General features: G+C 38.4%; 1 protein-coding gene across 4 annotated transcripts in view; it reads left to right on the plus strand.

Moving 5' to 3' along the window:
• chd2 (chromodomain helicase DNA binding protein 2) overlaps nucleotides 1-24,368 on the plus strand; it is a 261,689-nt gene that overhangs the window by 26,745 nt on the left and 210,576 nt on the right. For 3 of the 4 annotated variants that reach the window (XR_007933712.1, XM_051920212.1, XM_028822994.2), the window contains exon 2: nucleotides 13,516-13,762. Coding sequence is in view for 2 of the 4 variants with exons in the window: in XM_051920212.1 (XP_051776172.1) it covers nucleotides 13,516-13,762 (247 nt within the window). In the remaining 2 variants the exon portion in view is untranslated. Of the gene's footprint in view, nucleotides 1-11,720; nucleotides 11,919-13,515; nucleotides 13,763-24,368 lie in introns of all 4 variants that reach the window. The other variant, XM_051920213.1, reaches the window with a different exon arrangement.

Consider the following 24,368-nt stretch of genomic DNA (forward strand, 5'->3'; position numbering starts at 1 on the left):
TATGGGACAGACTTTTGTGGAGTAATGTCTACTTGGTCTGTACTAGTGGACGAAGGGATATACAGTAAATAAAAGTATTCATAATTTTTTTTTAATTTAGCAATAACGATTGACATGTTTTTGATTAAGAAAGTAGAATATTGACTTATTTTGTAAAAGATATATTGGACCATTTGAGATGATGAGTGTAAAAAAATGAATACTTAAGGAACTTGTAAATTCTTTAGTCTCCTTGCACACAGAGGCAAATTTAGGGCAAAATAACAGTATCAGTTTTGCTCGTCATGTATGCTGTGTCCTTCTAAGAGGGAGATCCAAGTCTGATAATTCAAGGGAAACTATTCCACCTGAATTCCTTGAGTTGCAACCTAATGCTGACCTTATACCACAGTAATTAAAAAGAAAGAAAAAAAAAAACTGGTCAAGTAATATTTGGAGAGATGCAATTCAACTTTTAATATGCTTTGTGTTGCTCTTTTTTTCATATTTAGCCACATTTTAGTCATTTAATTTTTGTTAGTTTTAGTTGAAAAAAAAATAATTTTAGTTGAGAAAACGTAAGTCAGCTTTAGTCAACTAAAAGTAAATTAGTCAAGTCAAAATCAGATGGATATCTTGCTTAAGATATAAATATGCACAGAATACTGTATACTGTACCTCTAACTGTTACACTAACATATAACACACGAATGAGCCAAAGTGCATGTAGTGATTATTGAACATAAAAATGAAGAGTAGGTGTAGAAAGGATTTACTCCAGAAAGATCTTGGTCAGATAATGGCGGCACTGGTCTGTCATTACAGTTTTCTGTACTTATAAGTGCCTTAGTTATGATGCTATAAGATTTTACCAAAAAAGACTCGGACCAAGCAGCATACATTTAATTTAAGCACACGGTTTAAAAAGAATGAGATCATGATGATTTATCTGACCATATGTACATTTTACATTTCTTCTTCTTCTTTCGGCTTCTCCGGTTAGGGGCTGCCACAATGGATCATCTTCTTCCATATCTTTCTGTCCTCTGTATCTTGTTCTGTTACACCCATCACCTGCATGTCCTCTTTCACCACATCCATAAACTTTCTCTTAGGCCTTCCTCTTTTTCTCTTCCCTGGCAACTCTCCCATAGTGATACGACGGTAAAAATCAGCTTTCTTTAATGAAGATTTATAACAGACGAGGAAGCCGTGACAACACTTTGTGTATAGTTTGTCATTTTCGTCACTGCACTGAAAGGATTTTCAGGACTGATGACGTTATCCCCTATCCGTCCATCGCCTTCAAAGTGTTTGGCTGATGTCCAAGTCTTTTATACTGGTTCCTCCACGTGCAGGCCCCCACATCGGCAAATAGTCCATTTCCAAACAAGGAAAGAAGATTTTGTGCTGACAGAATAGTATACGTCTGTCTTTAGGCTGACTATACATTCCTCCAGCTGTCTTTGTCTATCTTGTCCTATGCTTGGCCCAGCAATTCTAAATGTTGAGCCCCTTTGTACTAAATCTGGCTCAGCTATGCATGTACAAAGAAAAGAAAAACAGATTTAAAATGTCTGCACAGACACAGTGACATTAAACTTAATATTGGTCTCACTACCATCCAATAGACCTTCCCTTTCACTCTTTCTGATACCCGTCTGTCACAAATTACTCTGACACTCTTCTTTACCCATTCTACCCTGCCTGCACTCTTTTTCACCTCTCTTCCACAATCCCTGTTACTCTGTACTGTTGATCCCAAGTATTTAAACTAATCCACCTTATTCCATTGACCTCCCTCACATTTACACACATATTCTGTCTTGTTCCTACTGACCTTCATTCCTCTCCTCTCCAGAGCATATCTCCACCTCCAGGGTCTCCTCAACCTGCTCCCTACTATCGCTACGGATTACAATGTCATCAGAAAACATCATAGTCCATGGGGACTCCGGTCTAACTCATCTGTCAACCTGTCCATCACCATTGCAAATAAGAAAGGGTTTAGAGCCGATTTCCTGATGTAATCCCACCTCCACCTTGAATGCATCCATCACTCCTACAACATACCACTGTCACACTTGCCTCATATCCTGTACAACTCTTACGTATTTCTCTGCCACTCCCAACTTCTTCATGTAATACCACAGCTCCTCTCGGGGCACCCTGTCATATGGTTTCTCCAGGTCCACAAAGACGCAATGCAACTCCTTCTGGTCTTCTTTATACTTCTCCATCGACATCCTCAGAGCAAACATTGCATCTGTGGTGCTCTTTCTTGGCATGAAACCATACTGCTGCTCACTAATCATCACCTCACTTCTTAACCTAGCTTCCAGTACTCTTTCCCATAACTTCATGCTGTGTCTCATCAATTTTATCCCCCTGTAGTTATTACAGTCCTGTACATCCCCCATATTCTTAAATATCGGCATCAGTACACTTCTTCTCCACTCCTCAGGCATCCTCTCACTTTCTAAGATTCCATTAAACAATCTGGTGAAAAACTCCTCTGCCTTCTCTCCTAAACACCTCCATGCTTCTACAGGTACAGTGCATCCGGAAAGTATTCACAGCGCATCACTTTTTCCATATTTTGTTATTTTACAACCTTATTCCAAAATGGATTAAATTCATTTTTTTCCTCAGAATTCTACACACAACACCCCATAATGACAACATGAAAAAGTTTACTTGAGGTTTTTGCAAATCTATTAAAAATAAAAAAAACTGAGAAATCACATGTACATAAGTATTCACAGCCTTTGCTCAATACTTTGTCGATGCACCTTTGGCAGCAATTACAGCCTCAAGTCTTGTTGAATATGATGCAACAAGCTTGGCACACCTATCCTTTGCCAGTTTTGCCCATTCCTCTTTGCAGCACCTCTCAAGCTCCATCAGGTTGGATGGGAAGCGCTGGTGCACATCATTTTAAGATCTCTCCCGAGATATTCAATCGGTTTCAAGTCTGGGCTGTGGCTGGGCCACTCAAGGACATTCAAAGAGTTGTCCTGAAGCCACTCCTTTGATATTTTGGCTGTGTGTTTAGGGTCGTTGTCCTGCTGAAAAATGAACCGTCGCCCCAGTCTGAGGTCAAGAGCGCTCCGGGGAGCAGATTTTCATCCAGGATGTCTCTGTACATTGCTGCAGTCATCTTTCCCTTTATCCTGACTGGTCTCCCAGTCCCTGCCGCTGAAAAACATCCCCACAGCATGATGCTGCCACCACCATGCTTCACTGTAGGGATAGTATTGGCCTGGTGATGAGCGGTGCCTGGTTTCCTCCAAACGTGACGCCTGGTATTCACACCAAAGAGTTCAATCTTTGTCTCATCAGACCAGAGAATTTTCTTTCTCATGCTCTGAGAGTCATTCAGGTGCCTTTTGGCAAACTCCAAGTGGGCTTCCATGTGCCTTTTACTAAGGAGTGGCTTCCATCTGGCCACTCTACCATACAGGCCTGATTGGTGGATTGCTGTAGAGACGGTTGTCTTTCTGCAAGGTTCTCCTCTCTCCACAGAGGACCTCTGGAGCTCTGACAGAGTGACCATCGGGTTCTTGGTCACCTCCCTGACTAAGGCCCTTCTTCCCCGAAAGCTCCGTTAAGATGGCCGGCCAGCTCTAGTAAGAGTCCTGGTGGTTTCGAACTTCTTCCACTTACGGATGATGGAGGCCACTGTGCTCATTAGGACCTTCAAAGCGCAGAAATTTTTCTGTAACCTTTCCCAGATTTGTGCCTCGTGACAATCCTGTCTCGGAGGTCTACAGACAATTCCTTTGACTTCATGCTTGGTTTGTGCTCTGACATGAACTGTCAACTGTGGGACCGTATATAGACAGGTGTGTGCCTTTCCAAATCATGTCCAATCAACTGAATTTACCACAGGTGGACTCCAATTAAGCTGCAGAAACATCTCAAGGATGATCAGGGGAACAGGATGCACCTGAGCTCAATTTTGAGCTTCATGGCAAAGGCTGTAAATACTTATGTACCTGTGCTTTCTCAATTTCTTTATTTTTAATAAATTTGCAAAAATCTCAAGTAAACTTTTTTCACGTCATTATGGGGTGTTGTGTGTAGAATTCTGAGGAAAAAAATGAATTTAATCAATTTTGGAATAAGGCTGTAACATAACAAAATGTGGAAAAAGTGATGCGCTGTGAATACTTTCCGGATGCACTGTATGTCATCAGGACCAATGGCCTTTCCATTTTTCATCCTAATTCATAGCTGTCCTTACTTCCTCCTTGCTAATCCATTGCACTTCCTGATTAACTATCTCCATATCATCCAGCCTCTTCTCTCTCTCGTTCTCTTCATTCTTTAGCTTCTCAAAGTACTCTTTTCATCTGCTCAATACATTCTCCTCACTTGTGAGTATGTTTCCATCTTTATCCTTATCACCCTAACCTGCTGCACATCTTTCCCAGCTCGGTCCCTCTGTCTCGCCAATCGGTACAGGTCTTTTTCTCTCTCCTTAGTGTCCAACCTTATGTATAACTCATCATATACCTTTTCTTTAGCCTTCTTCACCACCTCTCTTCACCTTGCGTCTTATCCCCTTGTACTCTTGTCTACTGTCTGGATCTCTCTGACTATCCCACTTCCTCTTTGCCATCCTTTTCCTCTGTATACTCTTCTGTACTTCCCCATTCCACCACCAGGTTTCCTTTTCCTCCTTCCTCTGTTCAGATGTCACACCAAGCACTCTTCTTGCTGTCACCCTTACTAGTACTGCTGTAGTTTCCCAACTGTCTGGTAACCTTTCACTACCACCCTGTGCTTGTCTAACCTTCTCCCTAAACTCTACCTTGCAGTCTCTTCCTTTTTTAAATTCCATCATTTGATCATTGGCTCTGTGCTCACTCTCTTCCTCTTCTTGATCTCCAACGTCATCATAAGAGCACCATCCTATGCTGCTTAACTACACTTTCCCCTGCCACCACTTTGCAGTCTTCAATCTTCTTCAGATTGACACTTCTGCATAGGATGTAATCTACCTGTGTACATCTTCCTCCACTCTTGTATGTAACCCTATGCTTCTCCCTCTTCTTAAAATATGTATTCACCACAGCGCCATGTCCATCCTTTTGGAAAAATCCACAGTCATCTGACCTTCTTCATTCCTCTCCTTGACACCATACCTACCCATCACCTCCTCTGTTCCCTTCACCAACATGTCCATTGAAATCTGCTCCAATCACCACTTTCTGTCCGTTGTGTACACTGTTCATCACTTCATCCAACTCACTCCAAAAATCATCTTTCTCCTCCACCGCACACCCAACTTGTGGGGCATATGCACTAACAGCATTCATCATCATCACCTCCAATTTCCAGCTTCATAATCACTACTCTGTCTGACACTCTTTTCACCTCCAAAACTCTCTTGACATACTGTTCCTTCAGAATAACCCCTACTCCATTTCTCCTCCCATCCACACCATGATAGAACAATTTTAATCCACCTCCGATCCACCTGGCCTTACTCCCCTTCCATTTAGTCTCTTGCACGCACAATATATCATCCTTCTCTCCATCATATCTGCTAACTCTCTCCCCTTACCAGTCATACTGCCAACATTCAAAGTTCCTACCGTCAGTTCCACTCTCTTTACTTTCCTCCTCTCTGGACATGTCTCCCCCCTCCTCTTCTCCATTTTCTTCTTTGGCCAATAGTAGCCCAATTTCCTCCAGCACCCTGTTGGCTAACAGTACTGGTGGCAGTCGTTGTTAACCCGGGGCTTGATCGATCCGGTAGGGAAATTTGTATTGTTGTCCGCATATTGATTTGGCAAAATTTTTCACCGGATGTCCTTCCTAACGTAACTCTCTCCATTTATCCAGGCTTGGGACCGGCACGAGGAAACACACTGGTTTGTGCATCCCCTGTGGCTGGTTTACATTTTACATTTATTGTGATATTTTTTTCACCAGCAACTGAAAAATACTGCTTAAAATAATAATAAAAATAAAAATTCAAACATTTATATATCTGTACTGTTGAATTAGAGAATTCCAAAATAATTTAGCACACTTGCATTTAAACAATCCCTTAAAAGCTGTTTTTGTGATAAAATACTTTCAAAAGCTAGTTTGTTAGAGAATCACTCTATTAAGTTTGCAGCATTTGTTATTGTAAAATTTGAATTTGCATCATTAACATGTTAAAAACTCACTAAAGAGTAACAATTAATGGATGAGTGAAATTTTTTTACATTAATCCAATATTTCAGAACTCTTGTAAAAGAGCCTTTGTTGTGCTGTTTCCAAAGTGTGTCATATGAGTGATCAGAATTTAATTGCTTACCCTGTGTGTAAATCCATACACAAGTTACCTATAGTCAGTTAATTGAAATTGAGAGACTGCATTACATTCCCAAATGTAGCATTCTAATATATGAAATCATATTCGATTTGGCTACATTCTTCATGTTTTAGGGGTAATGCTCATAAACATTAGTCTGCTCTCAGAAACCAAACGAGTAACTCAAATTTAGTCTTTGCAGATCCGTATTCAGCAGTGACACGTACGTATCATATTAAATGGGAGATGTGCTTCAAGCATTGAATTCCTAAAAACATTTTATGTTAGTATTAACAAATGGAACAGCTCATTTCATCAATGATGTAGACAAGCCAAATAGCCACTTCGTTTGAATCTGCCTTAATTTTTAATTGCTACGACTGCTTCATCACTGCCTCTATACAGTATGTATAAGTAGATGTGTGTGAGGTGGTTTTACTTGCAATCCTGAACTGTATACACCAGTTACAAAATGGATGGATACATGGACAAGCATGTGTAGATGTGCTCATTACAATGAAAAAATGAACACAAAACTTCCGTTCCTTTATTGGGTCTGTGTAAGACACTATTAAAAGCAATTAATCCCCCCGTCATTTCATCTGATGTAACCGATGTGTGACACTACAAGCTGAACAGTTAAAACTCACATATGAGGCTGAGTGCATATGATTGTGCTCTGGTAGCTGCATGAATCTATTTTTTTTTTTTTTTTTTTTTTTAATAATAAGCACATTTTCTCCTTTTGCACTAGACATATTAACATTAGCAGGTTGAACAAGAGCCAGAGGTAATGGTATTGGTGTCAGGCATAAATCTCTGGATGGATTACCTCTAGAAGCTTCTCACGTTTGTGGTCTTTCCTGTGAGCTTCATTCTACGTGGCAGACACTGGGTTTTATTTTCAGCTGTGTTGTAATTAAAGTTGGTCCATATTTCTGACTGCTTTTTTCGTCTGACAATCATAGTGGCCGTCATAGTGGAGCACAGTGGAGCGGGATTCTGGCTGATGTGATGATTTCCTGATGGTGCCCAAATTAGTGTTCTCCAATTACAAGCACACAGACAAGTTTTTAAAATTGCACCACTGCATCCATGCTCGTTATTTCTTTGAGGACTGTGTCGTATGTAAAAGAGATGATGGAAAGCTTCACGTCGCTCATTATCCAGTAGTCTGTAACATTTTCATTTAATTTTTGTCAATTATGATTTTAAAAGAATTTGTCTTAGTTTTCGCCATCAAAGGTGCATGTTTATTTAGTTTTTGTTCTGTTTTCATCACAGAAAAAATGTTAATGAGTATTTTTTGACTTAACTTTTATCAACAAAATTAACACTGGTTTGTGCATGGACCAAGTAGCAAATTAACAAATTTGACAGGAAATTTGTATTAATGCACCTGAATGAAGCATTAGATCTGGACAAGTGTGCTTAAGAAGTGCAAGTATTAATGAAAACGTGCTGATGGAAAAATAGGGTATAAAGACACATCACTTGAAATAAAACATTAAAATTATATTGAGCACATTTCTGTTAAAAATTAGTTTTAAGAACTGTTCAGACTGAAAGATAGAACTCCTCAATAATCAGTAACCAAAATTCTTAAATTATATGTTGAAAATAATAATTACAGAACTCTCAGTCCTTTTATACATTTAGTTCGACTAAGTATTTTGTTTAAAGTTGAACTCAATAACGTTTAGTAGACCTGTAGTTGTTTTCCAGCAAAATATCAACTTGATTTACAATGGAATGTAATGAAAAACTATACAATGTAATTCTCTTGAAGGTACCAGATGGCATTGCATTTTTCTTACAGTTACAGTATGTAATAGGAAAAAATTATCAGTCTTTAGCCATACTTCATTTGTAATTGTCACAAAGTCACACCAAAGGGTTGGATAAATCGATAACTGAGACTACCAATGTTTAATTCCGGACAGCCAAACTACAGATTTAGAAGGCCAGTGCATTACCAGATGTTTCAGATCTTTGGTCCATGCAGTATATTCCTAATCAAAAACAATTTGATAAAAACAAAAGACCCAACTCTGGATGTATGATGCTTAAATTTAGTGCTTCTTATGAAGACATCTGCTTATGGTGCTCCAGACTGCCATAACTTCATCTAAAAGCTATTTTATACTTGACTCGTCTGCACTGGTTGGGTGGGAATCACAGCAAATTTGACATTGAATGCAGTGAGACACATTGGGTTTTTGCTGTTTGCTGTACACAGAAATATTTCTAACTATTCAGTGATGCAGGTGTGGCACCATGTACACTAAATGGGGAATTTCAAAGAGAAGGTCATTGCATGGATGCCAGAATGATGAATTAAGGGCTGAACATGATGCAACACATCCTCCATATGTAAGGAAAACAAATGGAGTTTTTATCATGTTGATCACCCATTCATGAGAATATTATACTCGCCCCCTTCTTCACAGCTTTTGGTTAATGAGTTATGTGGCAGATGGCTGGGGCTCATGCCCTGCTGGAATGTCCAGAGAATGGAAGGACCGGGAGAGGAGCAATATCTACCCTGGAGCACGAGAAGGCAGCTGCCCTAGTGGGTGTTGGGGCCAGGGGGCACCTGGACATTTAATAATAATAATAATAATAAATTTTATTTATATTGCACTTTATATTTTAGCAATCCCAAAGTGCTACAGAGTAAAAATAGAATAATAAAATAAAAAAAAAAAAATAAAAAAATTTGCAAAGCCTTGGACTGCAGCACTTCCACCACACCAGTAAATGATGACGGAATAGGAACCAGGCACACCGTGTGTTTCCAGCTGCCCATGCAGCACTTCCGCCACACCAGGAGTTGCTGCAGGAAGACCATCAATGAGCACATCCGGGTACAATATAAAAGGGGCTGCCTCACTCCATTCTGAGAGGAGACAGAGAAGGAAAGAAGGACTGAGCTGTATTGTGGCTGTTGGTGCACTGTGTGAGGTGCTGGTAAGAAGAAGACAAATAAAAGTGAGTGTTTGGACTTCCTTGTGTCCTGGTGTCTGTCTGTAGTCGGGCTGAACTTCCACAGTCTATACACAGACACACACCCACTAGTGAGCAATATAACGAAATTTTGCAGCAAGTCTTTAAAGCAAGCAGAAGAAACAAAACATTAACTGTAAAGAATACCAAAGGTTTAGTATTATTCTCTTGTCATTTACTGCAATAAAATCAAAATAATAATTAACCAGACCCTACTGGATTTCCCCAAATTTTTTTGTCATTCTTAATGCCTGGTGTTGCAATGGCTTTTTCCAAAATTTGGATTTTCTGTACATTTTTTTGCATTTTGCACAAATCGACAAAATTGCAAGTACATGACTTTTTTAACTACTACCAGGGAAGAGGCATATGTAATCACTTTCTTTGTGTACTTCATTTTATATTATAAAAAAACAACATGATTTCAGTGCTTATTTTTATTTCTTTTTTGAACTCAAGAACCCTGGGCTGTATTTATCTTTTTATTCCAGTTCGTTTTAATAATATAAGCTCTAAATTTAAAAAGAAAAATGTGTCAAATACATTAACAAACATGTTTAGTTTTAATTTTCAAAGTGCCTATTGTTTTACTATGTAGACTACATTCATCTGTGTTCTTTCAAAGTGCCTCAACTTAAAGCAATACAAATAACTGGGTAACAGTCTAACAGGATGCAGCCAGTGCATCTGCTTCAAATATTAACAATCCATCCATTTTAAAGAATGCAGACTATTCAGCCATTCAAAAGTTCAGTCCTGTTTGAATGTGTTACATTTCTGTGCTGCTCTGTTTTTCCAAAAAGTATTTATTTTAGCTATGTTTTTTGCCTGTAGTGAATTATGCTTAGATAACTTAATGTATGTGTTTTGGGACATTAGCTTTTTTTCATGGACATTTTAATAATGTTTGTTGTTTCCAGCATTGGTATGCACAGATGCTCATTCTGTTAGAAATTTTATAACATCTGTTCTCTGTGAAAACATGACAATAAACATTTCCTTGTCCAGCACTACAAACTGTATGGGATAACATAAAAAAATAACTTTTGAATTAAATATACGTTTAAGTACCTTAGATGTGAAAACATGGTTTTGCAGAGTGCATCTTTATTGGTAAATAATAATAAAGACATGTATTTCTGTTTTGACAACTAATTGTGTTTAAATGCTTACTAGGACTGCTTCTACCACATCCCTTTTTAATCTTCATCATTGGATTTCCAGTTTAATATATATATATATATATATATATATATATATATATATATATATATATATATATATATATATATATATACTTTATTAATCCCCAAGGGGAAATTCACAATATGTGAATATAATAATATTATATAATTATATAATATACACACACATACATACACACTTTTGTCTGTTGAAAAAATACCCTTTAAAGATGGTGCTTACATACGCTTTAACATGGCATTTCTTAAATATGGCATATTGCACAGTCTCTGAAAAATTCTTTAAGCCATTGTAAGCTTATTCAGGAGCATCACTTTTGCTGGTCTCTGCCTGGTACTTGGAGATATTTTCATGGAACTAGTTGCTTATGCTGGAACTTCAATAATAATTTTTAAGTTGTGTTTAAGATAGTGTATCCAACAGGGGGCACATGCATCCCTTGGAAATGTGTTGTTTTAAAACTGTAGTTATACTCCAAACAATATATGTGTTTACTCCTATAAACAAGCAACAGATGGATGCTTATAGGACAGGACAGGTCAAGTTGGAGAGCATGCACTGGTACAGTGTTACAGCACCCACCAAATGACAAAACAGCTTAGGATCCTGGTTGGCAATCCCCCAGGCAGACATGCAGTCCAGTTGCACCCCCCGGAAATAACTATATTATCTGCCACAGCTAGGTTGTACATGGTCGTCCCCTTGGCCTGGTTGATCCTCTCGGGACCTCAACAGTGAGGATTCTGCAAGTCGGATCACCCTCAGGGAATCTCACCACATAGCTGCAGTGCCATAACTGACATTCCCTCACAATGCAGGTAAAGTGCCTCATTCGGGACTCCATGAGCAACCACTCATTCGACACAAAGTCAAACCAGCGGTACCTAGGGATTCTACGAAGAGACTAGGTACAGAAGGAGTCAAGTCTTCATCTCAGGTCACTGATAGCTTCCATGTCTCACAACCATATAGCCAAATAGTAAGCACCAGGATTGTTAAGACTTAGATCTTTTACAAAGATATGGAGAATGCCAGAAACTCCTTTCCATCTCTCTCCTAATCTGTTTACTGACTTCATAGGAAGAGTCACCAGAGTCATGAATGTCATTGCTGAGGTGTAAACCACTTAATGAGGTCGACATTCTCTCCGCAGACAGACACACCGCTGATGGCTATGCCCAAGAGGTCATTAAAGGCCTGGATCTTCTTTTTTTTCCAGGACACTTGCAAGCCCATCTACTCAGACTCCTCGCTCAGTCTCTCAGGAGCCGTGATCAGAGCCTCCATTGATTCCACGAAGATGAAAGCATCGTCAGCAAAGTCAAGATCAGTGAATCTTTCCTCAGCAACAGATGCCGTATAGCCGCTGGACCCAACGACCTTGATCAGCACCCAGTACATTCAAGCATTGAACAGGGTAGGAGCAAGAACACACCTCTGATGAACCCCAGAATCAACTGGGAAAAGCGCAGAGGTTCTGCCTCCACTCTGCACACCGCTCACAGTATCAGTGTATAGGCCAGCCATGATATCCAGCAACTTTGGGGGATCCCACAAAATCTCAGGATGTTCCATAGGACAGCTTGATCAACTGAGTCAAATGCTTTACGAAAATCAACAAAGGCTGCAAAGAAACTGCTGATATTCACGTTTGCGTTCCATGAGAACCCTGTGTCAGGATGCGGTTCATGGTCAGCTTCTTAGGCATAAAACCAGACTGCTCCAGTTGCTGGTAGGTGAGCAAGTGATCACAGATCCTGTTGAGGATGACCCTAGCAAGGACCTAACCCGGCACCGAGGGCAGTGTTATCCTCCTGTAGTTGCCGCAATCCAGTCAATCACCCTTTCCTTTCCAGATAGGGATAAGTCCTGTTTTCCAGTTGGGATGACACCCATCTCCCAAATGGAAGCAAAAGATTGCTTGCAGTGCAAGGAGGACAGCCTTACACCAGCCTAGAGAAGTTCACCCTGAATACCATAGATCTCCCTTTACCCTCAGCTGGTTCACCATCTGTGCAATGACACACTGGGTGGTTTACAGTTAATTGGAGGATCAGTCTCAAGAATTGTGGACCCAGAGATGTCCAACGTCCTAGCTGAAGGATCAGTTTTATATAGCTGCCCAAAGTAGCCAGCACAGCGGTTCACATTTGCAGCGTCATTCATAAGGACTGGTATAGTAATTTTATGATGTTTCAGTGGGGTCTTTGACAAATTCATGTCCATTTTCAGAGTGAGTTGGAAGCGTGGTCCTAGGCATGGACAGCAGGGGATGTCCATAGGAAAGGCTTCAATGAGAGTCTGAGCTGTATTTAAGAAATTGACTGTTGTCTCTTATTAACTATTAACAGGCAATTGCTAACCAGTTTACTCATCTGGTTGTCTAAGCCTAGCGAATCTTTAGACTTCATTTCTTGCTGATCACATGCTTTTTAAGCCTCTATTTACAATGGTCATTCTACAAACTACACATTACTGCCTATGACTCTGTTGTGTAGGAAGGTAAAATGTAATCTTGTTTATCAAATTAATGTTTGATTTAAAGCAGCTTACTGAAAACAGTGACATTTTAATCCTTGGTCAAACTTTAGTTTATTGAAGGAAAAGGTCCCTTTTGTAGCCATGAAAGTTTTTATATTTTAATCTATAGTATAATCCTGAAATATAATTACAGTAAATTTATTGAAAAAAAGTCTTACATCTCACAATAATGCATTGATTGTAAGTTATTTTATATCTGTGACCACAGAGTTAAGGAGTATTCTATCACTTTGTTAACGTGAGAGTTCATAGACTTTAGAGGAAAATCAATTATGAAAACATAATGTGTATAAGGTTATTCAGAATAAGTAATTAAGTTTTTCAGTGCTAATTGTTTTTATTTGAAGATGATTGAACATAGATTTTATTATTATTTTATGTACCTTTTGTATGTTACTTAGTTTATTGTATGTTTTCTTCCTCTGATCTAAGTTATCACATTCTTGGTTTAATCAAATATATTTGTCTTATAGCAACTCGGCTTCTGAAGAGTCAAACCACTCTGCTTATGATTCAGGAAGTCAATCGGAGAGTGAACAAGGCAGTGACCAGGCCCCAGAGCCAGGCAGTGATCATTGCTCAGATACCAACAGCAGCTCAGAATCTGAAAGTCGATCTGAGTCGGGAAGCGAGTCAGCTGAGTCAAAATCCCAGCAAACACCTTCACAGGCTAAGGATAAGCCAATCAGCAAAAAGGAAAGAATAGCAGATGTTAAGAAGGTATTTAGATATTGTTTACAACAAAATTTAATATTTTGTATATATTTTTTTTTGTTTTGAACATTGCACGTCTTGTGTTATTAGTTCTGTCAGATCAACAGAAAAATAAATATTCCTTTATTGAATATGGAAGAGAAATAAATAATATACATAAATTGAATTTTCCTTTGTAGTTATTAACATATTTGTTAGCCAGATGTGTAATGATGGAACTTTTTAATATTTAAAGAAGGTATATGAACAATGTTATATTTCAGTGTTTGGCTTTCTTACAGATTTTTAAACATACTGGATAGCTACTTACACATGACATTGTGGCAGCACATAGATTCGAATGTTTGTCTCAAAGGACAAGGAGCCTCATGTATAAAACCTTGCTTAGAATCTAAACTATTATTTTGTTTATGTTCAAAAGGCAATAATGGCATGTACACAAATAAAATTGGATTTATAAACCATGCATACACCATGTGCCATGAAATTTCCTTTAAACATCTGAAATCAACTTAATAGCCACTCCTTGTCCTGACCTGTCATATGCCTTTTTGAATATTCACAACCTAATCGCCATACAATTTTGCCTATGTTCCTGAATGACCTCTTTACTACAAACCATGGAAGAACAGAGGAAAAAAGGCAGAAATCAAAACTTAAATGCATGTTAATGTGAGGTATTGCTGACTGAAGAGGAGAATCTCAAAAACATTCTTTTGCTGGTCTCTGTATGGGAGTCACAAATAAGAGGAAAAAATTAAGTGAAAGCAGCTGTGTGGAGAGAGCAAAAGCAATGGCCGTTATGCTGCGCCCATGTGGTATGAATTGATGCGGGCTATATACACAGAACTGCGAGATATTGAGAACATTCTTATGTAACTTATAAAAAATAAAATAATTTTGCTAAGTAAATATTAATGTTGCCAAAATAGTCACTTTCCATTTACCATACAACATCCAAATGTCTTGAGGCCATCAATGTTTCTGTAGTATGCAGTAGTACAGTACTGTACAAGCCATAACAATCTTAACAGAGCATTGAGTAGCGTGCATATGACAAGTCCTAACACATCCATCTTTCTTTTAATGAGCCAATGGCCCGGTCTGTTACAGTTTGTGGTCTGCCCACTGTCACCTGAAAGAAAGATTATATGAGCTATCTGTAATGTACTGAACCTAATTGAGATTCTGTCAATTAAGCTAACTTACCAGGAAGCTAACCATCACACACAACATGACCCCGAAGTCTGCTCCCCATACTGCTATTTGATAAAATAAAGGAATTGTGGGTTGAGCCATTAGTTAGGTACATTTGAACACCATAAATTAGTTACGTATTCATTAAAGAATATGCCTTCTATTTACAAAAGCAAATTCATTTTTTAATGGTGCCCTCTATTGCAACATGTTTGCAGTCAGTTGTGCCAGTTGCATTAGAAAATCAGATATTGGCTTGTTCACCCTGATTGTAAGGAATCTGAGGTATCTGGGAAGTATCTTAATTATACAGATCCATACAGATGGCACAACATAGCTCAGGTATAACTTTGAGACTCTGAGGGTTGGTATAGTCTGTAACAGAGCATGGTTTGTGTAATTTCTGTGTGATGGTCTCTGTAATATAGGCTCCATTTCAGCATACAACTCCAAGAGGAAAACTCTAAAAAGTCTAAATCAGCTTATATAAGCCTATCATCATCATGAGCTAATAAACAATTGTGATTCCAGAAAACTTGCTTTAGCCTGTTATTGGGGATATCCTCCAAAAGAGGTAATGCTGCCATTGCCAGTTATGTTGTACAACACACATCACACTTTTTGTAGACAAAACAGACAGGCTACACACTAAAAGCAATTAACATTAAGCATATGTAGTAGTATTTTTACCAATGTAGAAGATAGCTGTATTGAGAAAACAGTTAACCATAATATAGTTTGTTCAAGAACATCAGGATGTGACTGACGTGTTATTGAAATGACCAGTGAAGTGAGATTTTCTGTTCACTTCATAGTCCGGCAGCCTGGAGTTGCTTAAACGCCAACACCAGGATTTACAAGTGGTTAAGTAACTTTAAGCCAATTTGCACACCCAGTTCTTTCATAAATCACGATTTTTGCATAAGAAATGTCTAATGATTGTTTCTGAGTGTAAGCAAGTTTTATACATAATGCCACAGGTGACTCCAAATGTACCTAGTATAAATGAGTGTGCCCAGTTGAATTAAAATAGTTTTAGTGATTGGATAGCAAAATGTTGTTTTTCCCTCACTTTTGAAATAACTTTAAAGGAGAATAATACAGTTAGTCCATGGTAATGGTACAGGTTGAAAAAGTTAACAATGCCTCCAAATTACCAATTTTAACACAGTGTGAAATTCTGCTTGAATGTTTTCCCATTTATATATACAACATTCCCCAGGGACCGTTTCAGTACTTCATGTCATCTGCAGAAGCTTGTATAAAATGATTAATAAAGAAGCAACATTAATATTTTTGATGACTTCAAAAGTGCATATGACTTTGCGTATAGAAGAGTAATTCACTCTCCATTTGCCGTAAGTTACTTGTGTGTAGCTTTTTTTGCAGGCATTTTGCAACATGCTTTACTTCAAAAGAAAAAGAGGTATTCAATCTCAAGTTCATTGGTTGTGTTTAAATAAACTGTGCTCATGTTGTTTTCTTCTGCATAAAGGATAGAAGTAGAATTAATGACCAATAACCATGTTAAAAGGGTCACATTACCACAGTTTTAAGTTGTATTCCACTTTCACACATTTTAGAGCTTTTTCTAAGGTGTCCATAAATATTTGGACAGAGACAACTTTTTTCTAATTTTGGTTCTGTACATTACCACAATGAATTTTAACTGAAAACAACTCAGATGCAGTTGAAGTGTAGACTTTCAGTTTTAATTCAGTGGTGTGAACAAAACGATTGCATAAAAATGTGAGGCAACTAAAGCATTTTTTTAACACAATCCCTTCATTTTAGGGGCTCAAAAGTAATTGGACAAATTAAATAACTGGAAATAAAATGTTCATTTCTAATACTTGGTTGAAAACCCTTTGCTGGCAATGACAGCCTGAAGTCTTGAACTCATGGACATCACCAGATGCTGGGTTTCCTCCTTTTTAATGCTCTGCCAGGCCTTTACTGCAGCGGCTTTCAGTTGCTGTTTGTTTGTGGGCCTTTCTGTCTGAAGTTTAGTCTTCAACAAGTGAAATGCATGCTCAATTGGGTTAAGATCAGGTGACTGACTTGGCCATTCAAGAATTTTCCACTTGTTTGCTTTAATAAACTCCTGGGTTGCTTTGGCTGTATGTTTTGGGTCATTGTCCATCTGTATCATGAAACGCCGCCCAATCAATTTGACTGCATTTAGCTGGATTTGAGCAGACAGTATGTCTCTGAACACCTCAGAATTCATTCGGCTGCTTCTGTCCTGTGTCATCATCAATAAACACTAGTGTCCCAGTGCCACTGGCAGCCATGCACGCCCAAGCCATCACACTGCCTCCACCGTGTTTTTACAGATGATGTGGTATGCTTTGGATAATGAGCTGTTCCACGCCTTCTCCATACTTATTTCTTGCCATCATTCTGGTAGAGGTTGATCTTGGTTTCATCTATCCAAAGAATATTTTTCCAGAACTGTGTTGGCTTTTTTAGATGTTCTTTAGCAAAGTCCAATCTAGCCTTTCTATTCTTGAGGCTTATGAGCGGCTTGCACCTTGCAGTGCACCCTCTGTATTTACTTTCATGCAGTCTTCTCTTTATGGTAGACTTGAATATCGATACGCCTACCCCGTGGAGAGTGTTGTTCACTTGGTTGGCTGTTGTGAAGGGGTTTCTCTTCATCATGGAAATGATTCTGCGATCATGACACCACTGTTGTCTTCCGTGGACGTCCAGGTCTTTGCTTTCTTTCTCAGTGCTTGCTTACTTTCTCAGGATGTACCAAACTGTAGATTTTGCCACTTGTAATATTGTAGCAATTTCTCGGATGGGTTTTTTTTGTTTTCGCAGCTTAAGGATGGCTTCTTTCACCTGCATGGAAAGCTCCTTTGACCGCATGTTGTCTGTTCACAGCAAAATCTTCCACATGCAAGCACCACACCTCAAATCAACTCCAGGCCTTTTATCTGCTTAATTGATAATGACATAACAACGGACTTGCCCACACTTGTCCATGAAATAGCCTTTGAGTCAATTGTCCAATTACTTTTGAGCCCCTGAAATGAAGAGATTGTGTTAAAAAAATGCTTTAGTTGCCTCACATTTTTATGCAATCGTTTTGTTCACCCCACTGAATTAAAGCTGAAAGTCTGCACTTCAACTGCATCTGAGTTTCATTTAAAATGCATTGTGGTAATGTACAGAACCAAAATTAGAAAAAAGTTGTCTCTGTCCAAATATTTATGGACCTAACTGTATGTGTCCCATGCTCCTCTTAGCATGTTAGAACAAGTTTGACAGGCCAACAATGCTTGGAAATCCACTACTTTTTCCAAAATAACATTTGTTTCCTGATATTTGTGTCGAAGAACTTAATTTAAACTAATAATTGGAATTCACCATACTGATTGCTTTAATTATTAGAAAATTTCAGTCATGTCAAATATTAATCTTTGCTTGTTTAAACTGAAAAGGTTCACCTTCTTCAATCATTCTTTGTAGCTCAAACTTCTGTGTGCTGGAATCGGCACAATCACACTGCTATGGACTTTTTCTAGAGCTTTTATTTTAATATGGTGGCCAAACTTGCACACAATATTCTAGAGGATGGCTCATTGACGTATTATACAGCGGGAAAAATAAATATTGAACTTAATTTATGTACTTATTTGTTTTGATGTCTTTGCATGTGTGGATTACTTGGGTTGTTACCGACATCTGGTGAAAATTTCATGTCAATAGCCCCATCAGAAATATATTTAGTGAGAAAAACGTTGACACGTTCAATGCTTATTTTCCCATAAAATTCTCATAGATTCTCTTAACTTATACTCTACACATCTATACTAATAAAAGGCAAAGCCCTCACTGACTGACTCACTGACTGACTCATCACTAATTCTCCAACTTCCCGTGTAGGTAGAAGGCTGAAATTTGGCAGGCTCATTCCTTACAACTTACTTACAAAAGTTAGGCAGGTTTCATTTCGAAATTCTACGCGTAATGGTCATAACTGGAACCTATTTTTTGTCCATATACTGTAATGGAGGAGGCGGAGTCACGTATCGCGTCATCACGCCTCCTACGTAATCACGTGAACTAAAAACAAGGAAGAGATTTACAGCACGAGTCAAACGCGGGAACGAAGGTAAATGACGTTAATTTTTGAGTGTCTTTTAATACTGTGTAAGCATACATATTAACACGTGCAATTAAACGTGTGCATTTACGGGGTGATTTCTCAGGCTTAAAAGCTCGCCTTTTATCAAACGTTGGAGCAAAGTTAAATGACGTTAATTTTTGAGTGTCTTTTAATATTGTGTAAGCATACATATTAACACATGTGCAATTAAACGTATGCATTTACGGGGTGATTTCTCAAGCTTAAAAGCTCACCTTTTATTAAAAAGGTAAATGCTAACTGTTTTCATTCTGAAGGGCACAAACCACGTTGGATTTTGTAATGATAGTTGATTAGTAAGGTCTATTAAGGGATACTTACAGAATGATTAGTAATGCCTGTGAATGCCGATGCAAGTAGGAGAATGGCCGTGAACTAAAGAACGAGTAGTAACTTGTACAGTAAATGTCTCTAAAGTCTGTCTATTAAAAAGTTATTATATCTTTCAATCCTGTGTATTGATTAAACTACGAACCTAACAAGATCACTACATGGTGTCAGAAGTGGCGGATTGGAAGAGGAATGTGAAGAAGAGGTTCAGCTTTTGAACGAGTCTCGTGTCTGTGAGTAACCCGAAAACGTGATCAGAAAGCGCTAAGATGTTCTAGCAAAAGAGAAAAAAAAATATGTTAGGATTATAGCCCCCACCAAATCTCCAGTTAAAGGGAAATGTAGCTGAAAATTGGAAAAGATTTAAACAGAGATTCGAGTTGTATCTTGCTGCGATTGAACCAGATAGGAAAAGTGAAAAAATGAAAGCGTCTATGCTTCCACATGTAATTGGCGAAGTGGCGCTAGAGGTGCATAACAATTTTCAGTTTGAAGAAGATGGAGACAATATGAAATTGAACAAAATAGTTGAAAAATTTGAAACGTATTGCAACCCAAAGTGCAATGTGACGTTTGAGCGGCACAAGTTTTTTTACATGTTTCCAGAAAAGCGGACAAACAATAGACCAGTATGTGACGGAATTGCGTAATAGGAGCTGTTCTAAGAAGAAACCGTCGAGACATCAAAGGACCAATAGCCTCTAATCAGAACACTAACACCAGCGAAACAAATATTAACGAGAAAACAAGTATAAATCAGGAAAGAACATCTCAACTGCAAACACAATTAACCAGAATATCAAAACGTCAAGTAAAACTACCAGAACGACTCATTGAGACATGTTGAGGATTAAAGGAACATTTTCAATTAAATGCTGAATTCCTTTAACAGTTCTGCTTTTTATACATAGTTTGAATGCTGGATGTATGCCTGAAATGTTCTGGATAGTTCAGTTGTTTGAAGTGATAAAGAATTAAACGTGTGCATTTACGGAGTGATTTCTCAGGCTTAAAAGCTCGCTTTTTATTAAAAAGGTTTCATTCATTTTCATTCTGAAGGGCACCAACCACGTTAGATTTCAGCCGTTAAACGCGCAAAAATGTCGGTACACCAGATAAATAAGCGCAACATATTATCAGTTGTATGCTTAAAATACATATACAAATGTGTTAATCGTTAACTAATAGTATCGGATGGTGTTTTTCGACTCGCGCCTTGATTTAAACGGTTGCATGTCTTGGTGGGTTTGCATAGCTTACTGTCAATATCTTTACACCTCTTTTTAAGACTTATTGACTGAAACGGGCTTTCATGAAAAAACTTAGAGCTTTGCTACAGGATACACCCTCCACAAGTTAAGGAAGTAAAAATAAAAGGTATATATTTCTGTTTTATTTAAACCTTTTTAAGTTCGTATGCATAGCCCCATTTGGCTGTTTTAGTTTTTTTTTTTTTTTTCTTCAGTAATATTTAATCTCCTTAAAGAAAAACAACATATGCATTTTACTTTTTTTGTATCACTTTAGTAATATTTTAGTGTAAAAGGATAACCAGTATTTAAACCTTTTATGTTACTTTATAAAGTTATTTTACACAATGTTGAAAAATTAATAAGAAAGCTAAATATTTTGGCAACTGCTGCTTTAATTTTCAATGAAATGAAAAAAGCTCTCCAAGAGAAAACCTCAATGAAGAAGAAACAGTTTGCACTATCTAAAAAGGAGAAACCCTCATTTATAAAGGTTTGCTGCAGATGACTTAACTGAAAATAAATGAATAGTTCCTATGTGTATAATACATATTTATCTATTTGACTTATGCCTTTATTCCAGCAACTTGCAACATCTGAGGTACAATTTGTTACATTACTTTGGTTTTTTGCAGCACAGGCAGGTGAAGTGACTTCCTCAGGGTCACACAGTGGTGTCAGTACCAGGATTTAAACTGACAAGCTCCGGGTTTGCTGAAATATTACTGAAGAATGAAAAAAAACGAAAACGGGCAAATGGGCTATGCATACAAATGTCCATCCATCCATTATCCAACCCGCTATATCCTAAATACAGGAGCCAATCCCTGCCAACACAGGGCACAAGGCAGGAAACGAACCCCGGGCAAGGTGCCAGCCCACCGCACGTCGCACACACCCACACACACCCACACACCACGGACAATTTAGAATCGCCAATGCACCTAACCTGGATGTTTTTGGACTGTGGACGAAACCGGAGTACCCGGAGGAAACCCAGACAGACACAGGAAGAACATTCAAACTCCACACAGGAAGCGAACCCGGGTCTCCTAACTGGCACCTTTCACTGCGCCACCATGCCGCCCACATACAAACTTAAAAGGTTTAAATAAAACAGAAATATATACCTTTATTTTTACTTCCTTAACTTGTGGAGGGTGTATCCTGTAGCAAAGCCCTAAGTTTTTTCATGAAAGCCCCTTTCAGTCAATAAGCCTTAAAAACAAGTGTAAAGCTAAACTTGCAGCACCGCTATTCAATTACACTTGCCTAACGCCTCTCCTAAGGGGACATACTGTGGGATCTGGGCATCCGTCAAAGCACCAATCACAGGCCCGATTAGAAAGCGGGAAGCTGTGATTTGTCGTCTCCCTCCCATGTAACAATCACAGCCCGTGTTACAACGCACTATGTATGTATGTATGTATATATGTATATATGTATATGTGTGTGTTTATGTATGTGTATATATGTTGATATGTGTATATATATGTATATATATGTCGATGTGTATATGTATATATACATATGTATATGTAGATATGTGTATACAGTGGTGTGAAAAACTATTTGCCCCCTTCCTGATTTCTTATTCTTTTGCATGTTTGTCACACAAAATGTTTCTGATCATCAAACACATTTAACCATTAGTCAAATATAACACAAGTAAACACAAAATGCAGTTTTTAAATGATGGTTTTTATTATTTAGGGAGAAAAAAAATCCAAACCTACATGGCCCTGTGTGAAAAAGTAATTGCCCCCTTGTTAAAAAATAACCTAACTGTGGTGTATCACACCTGAGTTCAATTTCCGTAGCCACCCCCAGGCCTGATTACTGCCACACCTGTTTCAATTAAGAAATCACTTAAATAGGAGCTGCCTGACACAGAGAAGTAGACCAAAAGCACCTCAAAAGCTAGACATCATGCCAAGATCCAAAGAAATTCAGGAACAAATGAGAACAGAAGTAATTGAGATCTATCAGTCTGGTAAAGGTTACAAAGCCATTTCTAAAGCTTTGGGACTCCAGCGAACCACAGTGAGAGCCATTATCCACAAATGGCAAAAACATGGAACAGTGGTGAACCTTCCCAGGAGTGGCCGGCCGACCAAAATTACCCCAAGAGCGCAGAGACGACTCATTCGAGAGGTCACAAAAGACCCCAGGACAATGTCTAAAGAACTGCAGGCCTCACTTGCCTCAATTAAGGTCAGTGTTCACGACTACACCATAAGAAAGAGACTGGGCAAAAACGGCCGGCATGGCAGATTTCCAAGACGCAAACCACTGTTAAGCAAAAAGAACATTAGGGCTCGTCTCAATTTTGCTAAGAAACATCTCAATGATTGCCAAGACTTTTGGGAAAATACCTTGTGGACTGATGAGACAAAAGTTGAACTTTTTGGAAGGCAAATGTCCCGTTACATCTGGCGTAAAAGGAACACAGCATTTCAGAAAAAGAACATCATACCAACAGTAAAATATGGTGGTGGTAGTGTGATGGTCTGGGGTTGTTTTGCTGCTTCAGGACCTGGAAGGCTTGCTGTGATAGATGGAACCATGAATTCTACTGTCTACCAAAAAATCCTGAAGGAGAATGTCCGGCCATCTGTTCGTCAACTCAAGCTGAAGCGATCTTGGGTGCTGCAACAGGACAATGACCCAAAACACACCAGCAAATCCACCTCTGAATGGCTGAAGAAAAACAAAATGAAGACTTTGGAGTGGCCTAGTCAAAGTCCTGACCTGAATCCAATTGAGATGCTATGGCATGACCTTAAAAAGGCGGTTCATGCTAGAAAACCCTCAAATAAAGCTGAATTACAACAATTTTGCAAAGTTGAGTGGGCCAAAATTCCTCCAGAGCGCTGTAATAGACTCATTGCAAGTTATAGCAAATGCTTGATTGCAGTTATTGCTGCTAAGGGTGGCCCAACCAGTTATTAGGTTCAGGGGGCAATTACTTTCTCACACAGGGCCATGTAGGTTTGGATTTTTTTTTCTCCCTAAATAATAAAAACCACCATTTACAAACTGCATTTTGTGTTTACTTGTGTTATATTTGACTAATGGTTAAATGTGTTTGATGATCAGAAACATTTTGTGTGACAAACATGCAAAAGAATAAGAAATCAGGAAGGGGGCAAGTAGTTTTTCACACCACTGTATGTAGATATGTATATATATGTATATATGTATATGTATATATATGTTTACATAACCTCTTTAACACACTACTTCTCCGCTGCGAAGCGCGGGTATTTTGCTTGTCATACTATATAACCTAACACCCTAGTAGCCTTCTTGATGGCTACTGAACAGTGTATGGATTTAGATAGTGATGAGTCCACTAAGACTTCTAGTCTTTTCTTTTAGTTGGTATTTTCAAGTAAATTCCTAACGTTTGAATAGTTCATGCTGGTAAAGTACCTGTAATTGCCAAGAACTCATTACTGTTGAACTACTAAAATTCAAAAGTGAAAATAGCTTTAGATTATCTATTTGTCATTGATTGAAGAGGTAGAATGCAATAAAGAGATGGCACTAAACACAACTTTAACTCTTTTCAGGTGGGTTTTGACAAATGTTGATACAAAGGGTATAAGGCAGGTGTCGACAATATTTGTGTATTTTCATGGTACAGTGATCCCTCGCTATATCGCGCTTCGTC

The sequence above is a fragment of the Erpetoichthys calabaricus genome, chromosome 17, assembly GCF_900747795.2.
Source record: "Erpetoichthys calabaricus chromosome 17, fErpCal1.3, whole genome shotgun sequence".
Lineage (NCBI taxonomy): Eukaryota > Metazoa > Chordata > Cladistia > Polypteriformes > Polypteridae > Erpetoichthys > Erpetoichthys calabaricus.